This window comes from Carlito syrichta, unplaced genomic scaffold (genome assembly GCF_000164805.1).
Source record: "Carlito syrichta isolate Samal-C Ts95f unplaced genomic scaffold, Tarsius_syrichta-2.0.1 Scaffold316857, whole genome shotgun sequence".
Classification (NCBI taxonomy): Eukaryota; Metazoa; Chordata; class Mammalia; order Primates; family Tarsiidae; genus Carlito; species Carlito syrichta.
The window spans coordinates 126,231-130,905 of record NW_007260953.1 but is presented as its reverse complement, the minus strand read 5'-3'; the positions used below and the strand labels follow the sequence as shown (position 1 = coordinate 130,905).

Sequence of the window (4,675 nt, the reverse complement as noted above, 5' to 3'; positions counted from 1 at the left end):
TCCCGGCCCACCGCAGCCTCGACCTGCTGGGCTCTGGTGATCCTTCCGCCTCAGCCTTTCGAGTAGCCGGAATTACAGGCGCGCGCTACCACGCCTGGCTGATTTTTTGATTTATTGTAGAGATGAGGTCTCGCCTGCCCAGGCGGGTCTCGAACCCGCGGGCTCAGGCAATCCACTCACCTCAGCCTCCCAAAGGCACGGGATTACAGGCTGAGCAACCGAGCCCGGCTTACTAACATTCTTTAAGCAGCTATTCTTCAGTTCCAGTAGGGTCAAGGGGATACAGATAGAAAGTGGTGATTAGAGCGCTATTAGGATGAACTTACCAAAAGTTGGGCTAAGATTCTTAGAAATGTATGACAGTGGAATCTTCCAGGAAGGTCTCAGAATGAGAGAGGTCACCTCGGCTAAATGCCTTAAGGTGGGCTCCTGCTGATAACAGTGAGGTGGATGCAATTACCATAGGGTTCTTTTAACCTCAATTTCCAACTAGAAAACGGTTAGAGGCTCCTAAAGTCCCAATCTGACAAGCTGTCTGGGACCTACCTTTAAACTCCATGTTGGTAGCATCATCCAGAAGTTCCTCTTTCATGGTGTTAAGTGTTTCAACAATCATATCCTTCATTTCTTCCTGCTTTCGGTTGGCAATACTCATCAATGATTCATATAACTCATTCTCCTTTTTTCGAGTATATTCCAGACGTTTGGGAGTAATCTGCAGGTCTCGCTGCATGTCAAAGGCTTGGTTAATAAAGATATCAAGACAGTGGCAGTGCACTAGGTTCAGGGCCTTGGCTGCATCCACCAGGCGAGTCTGTAGCACCTGGTGAGAAAATGTGCTCAAATGTTTCAGTTTCTCACTTTGCTCCACCAGTATGCTCTGAGCTTTAGTGTCCTGGCTGGGAGCCCCACAGTTCCAATGACTGCTGCTCAGATAGCCAAGGTCAATTAGCTGGCGGTAAAGTGGTGATCGATCACTCTCCGGTCTCCTGGTAGAGGAGTCTATTATTTCTGAGCTTAGCGTTGGCACTTTGAAAAAGAATACAGGAAAGGAGAAATACTTTCGGATTTCCTGAAGTTCCTGCTCATCCCTCTCAGAGAGTTCATCTTTATGGAGTGCATAGGTTATCACAGGCAAGAAATCATTCGCCAAGTCACCCAGAACATCCACTGTGGGTCGGAGAGCTTGGCACGGTGCAACTACAATGTCCACTTCCTGGAAGGGGAAAAGGGTCATATTAGCATCTCAAGGTCAGAACCAATCCTTGCCTCCCCAAAGTTCCACACTGAGACCAAAATCCAGATCTATGATGGACTAACTGGACTTCAGTATGCCTCAATCATCTGTTTGTCTCCTTCCTCGATTACCAGCACCCCTTGGTGCAGCCTATAAAGGCAGGCACTCATCTGGAAAGAGTGAAAAAACAAGTAGAAAGGATGGCAATCACTTTAGTCATTTCAGATAAAAAGAATATTTGATCCCTGCTTTCCTTGGTTGCTTGGGCATTCCCACAGATTTCCTTAATGAAGACAAAAGGCAAGTAACAGAAGAAAAAGAAATTGGTATGGAAATTACCAGACTGGGAGTACATCTGCCTGGAACATTCTTCTCTTTTTACACCCCCATTCCTACCATTCTAACTCCCAAGCATCCTCTCATGTCACAATCCCAAGCACTCTTTACTTTGTTTCTTTTTTTTTTTTTTTTTGAGTTGGAGTCTCACTCTGTAACCCAGACTGGAGTGCAATGGCCGCTCCCGGCCACCGCAGCATTGACCTGCTGGGCTCCGGCGATCCTTCCGCCTCAGCCTTCCAAGTAGCTGGAACTACAGGCACATGCTACCACGCCCGGCTAATTTTTGATTTATTGTAGAGATGAGGTCTCGCCAAGTTGCCCAGGCGGGTCTTGAACCCGCGGGCTCAGGCAATTTACTCACCTTGGCCTCCCAAAGTGCGGGATTACAGGCTGAGCCACCGAGCCCGGCCTGCTTTCCGTTTCTTAATATTCAACACATTTATTTATTTAAAAAAATTTTTTTTGAGTTGGAGTCTCACTCTGTCACCCAGACTGGAGTGGCCGCTCCCAGCCTCAACCTGCTGGGCTCCGGCGATCCTTTAGCCTCAGCCTTCCAAGTAGCTGGAATTACAGGCACGCGCTATCACGCCCGGCTGATTTTTTGATTTATTTTAGAGATGAGGTCTCGCTGCCCAAGTGGGTCTCGAACCCGTGGGCTCAGGCAATCCACTCACCTCAGCCCCCCAAAGGCGTGGGATTACAGGCTGAGCCACCAAGCCCAGCTGTTCAACACATTTATAATTCACTTATTCAAATCCCATTGTTCCCCATTAGTTTGTACACTGTTGGAGGGTAGGGGCTAGGACTATTTTGTTCTCTATTGTAGCTCCAGTACTTAGCAGTACCTTAATATTGTTGAACCAATCAACCAAGAAGCAAACTAAAAGCCAGGCTCACCAAACATGACTGTCCTAGACTTTGCAGGTATCCCAACATCTCAGCCACCTAAGTCTTGGTAATACCTTTAAGAATATAATCACCTGGACAGGCTCGGTGGCTCAGTCTATAATCCCAGCACGTTGAGAGACTGAGGAGAGTGGATTGCCTGAGCCAGTGGACTTGGGACCCACCCAAGCAACATGGCAAGACTTCATCTCTACAATAAATATAAAAATTAGCAGCCGGGCTCGGTGGCTCAGCCTGTAATCCCGCGCCTTGGGAGGCTGATGTGAGTGGATTGCCTGAGCCTGTTGGTTCAAGACCCGCCTGGGCAACTTGGCGAGACCTCATCTCTACAATAAATAAGTCAGGCGTGGTAGCGTGCGCCTGTAGTTCCAGCTACTTGGAAGGCTGAGGCAGAAGGAGCACTGGAGCCCAGCAGGTCAAGGCTGCGGTGGTCGGGAGCATACCACTGCACTCCAGTCTGGGCGACAGAGTGAGACTCCAACTCAAAAAAATAAATAAATAAAAATAAAAGAATACGATCACTTAGTATAGCAGAGACCAAGGTTTGCCAATCCAATATTTAATCTGTATAGGCAATGTCCTTTATAGATAGGGGTGGCCGATAAGTGGGTGGGGCTTCCAGGAAAGTTCTTTGGGGAGAGAAGGGTTGATTCTACCAGGATCTACCCTTTGGCCTTGCCCGTCTTCTTGGTTAGAGCACAGACATAATACCTGGAGCAGCAATGGTCATCCAGTAGCCCTAAGGCAAACCTAATGGTGGAAGTCAGTCCTAAGGATGATGAAAATCAAAAGAAAGAGCTCAGAGCTTAGGTCTCTGATGACCACCGGCAACCACACCAGTTCTCAGATGCCTAGCTTCAGACTTCTTTTATATGAGGGAAAAAAGAAGTTTAACCTCTATCTTGTTTAAGTTCCTGTTTTTTTAATGATCTGTGACACAAAACTGAACCCAATTCTAATTGATATAACCAAGTTTCTAAAGTGAGTTTCAAAAATGACCTCTGGTTTAGAAACAAACCTTCCACGGGTCCTTTTTCTGTACTTTCTCTGTGTTCTACTCCTTTCCTGAGAAGTTTCGAAGCACGCAAGAGCATGTTTCCTCCCCTTAGTAAATTGCTCTTCTATACCTCTGAAATGGTCTACTTTGCCTGGCACTCCAGATGGAAAGGGTTGACTAAGGTCCATGCCTATATCGCCAATGTCGGTACATAAACTTCTGATGTCCTCAGGGATCTGCAAACTCAGAATCTATCCTCCATAGAATTCTAGCTTACTTTAGAACACAACACAAATCTGCCCAAGTTTGTAACTTTACTAGTTACTTTATCTGAAATCTAAAAGATATGTACTTTTGTTTATTCCTTTCAGCCTAATATTTTGTTTTCACTCCTTACTTTATTTTAATAGCCTCCCAAGTAGCTGAGAATACAAGCATGTACCACCCTGCCCAATTAATAGGTATTTTTTTGTTTTTTGGTTTTTTTTGAGTTGGAGTCTCACTCTGTCACCCAGACTGGAGTGCAGTGGCTGCTCCTGGCCACTGCAGCCTCGACCTGCTGGGCTCCGGCGATCCTTCCGTCTCAGCCTTCCGAGTAGCCGGAATTACAGGCACGCGCTACCACGCCCAGCTAATTTTTTGATTTATTGTAGAGATGAGATCTGACTGCCCAGGCGGGCTCAGGCAATCCACTCACCTCAGCCTCCCAAAGGCGCGGGATTATAGGCTGAGCCACCGAGCCCGGCTTAATACGTATTTTTGACAAAAGGTTTTTTTTTTTTGAGTTGGAGTCTCACTCTTCGTTGCCCAGGCTGGAGTGCAGTGCCATGCTTCAAGCTTCCCTTCCAAGTAGCTTGAACTACAGATGGATGCCACTGCACCCAGCTAGTTTTTGTGATTTATTATAGCGATGGGGTCTCACCAAGCTGCCCAGGCTGGTCTCAAACCCCTGGGCTCAGGCAATCCTCTCACATCAGCCTCCTAAAGTGCTGGGATTACAGACTGAGCCACCGTGCCCAGACAAATTTAAAAATCAAAATCTGGGACTGGCTGGGCTTGGAGACTCAGTTTGTAATCCCAGCACTTTGGGAGGCCGAGGCAAGAGGATTGCCTGAGCCCATGGGTTCGAGAACCACCTGGGCAACTTGGTGAGACCTCGTCTCTACAATAAATCAAAAATTAGCTGGGCATGGTAG

The 4,675-nt window shown here is 47.1% G+C and overlaps 1 protein-coding gene across 2 annotated transcripts in view; it reads right to left on the bottom strand.

The window, feature by feature from the left end:
* Window positions 1-4,675, bottom strand: part of DSTYK (dual serine/threonine and tyrosine protein kinase) — a 36,295-nt gene that overhangs the window by 17,559 nt on the left and 14,061 nt on the right. For both annotated transcript variants that reach the window (XM_021707369.1, XM_021707368.1), the window contains exon 2: window positions 547-1,216. In XM_021707369.1, coding sequence (XP_021563044.1) covers window positions 547-1,216 — 670 coding nt within the window. The remainder of the gene's footprint in view (window positions 1-546; window positions 1,217-4,675) is intronic.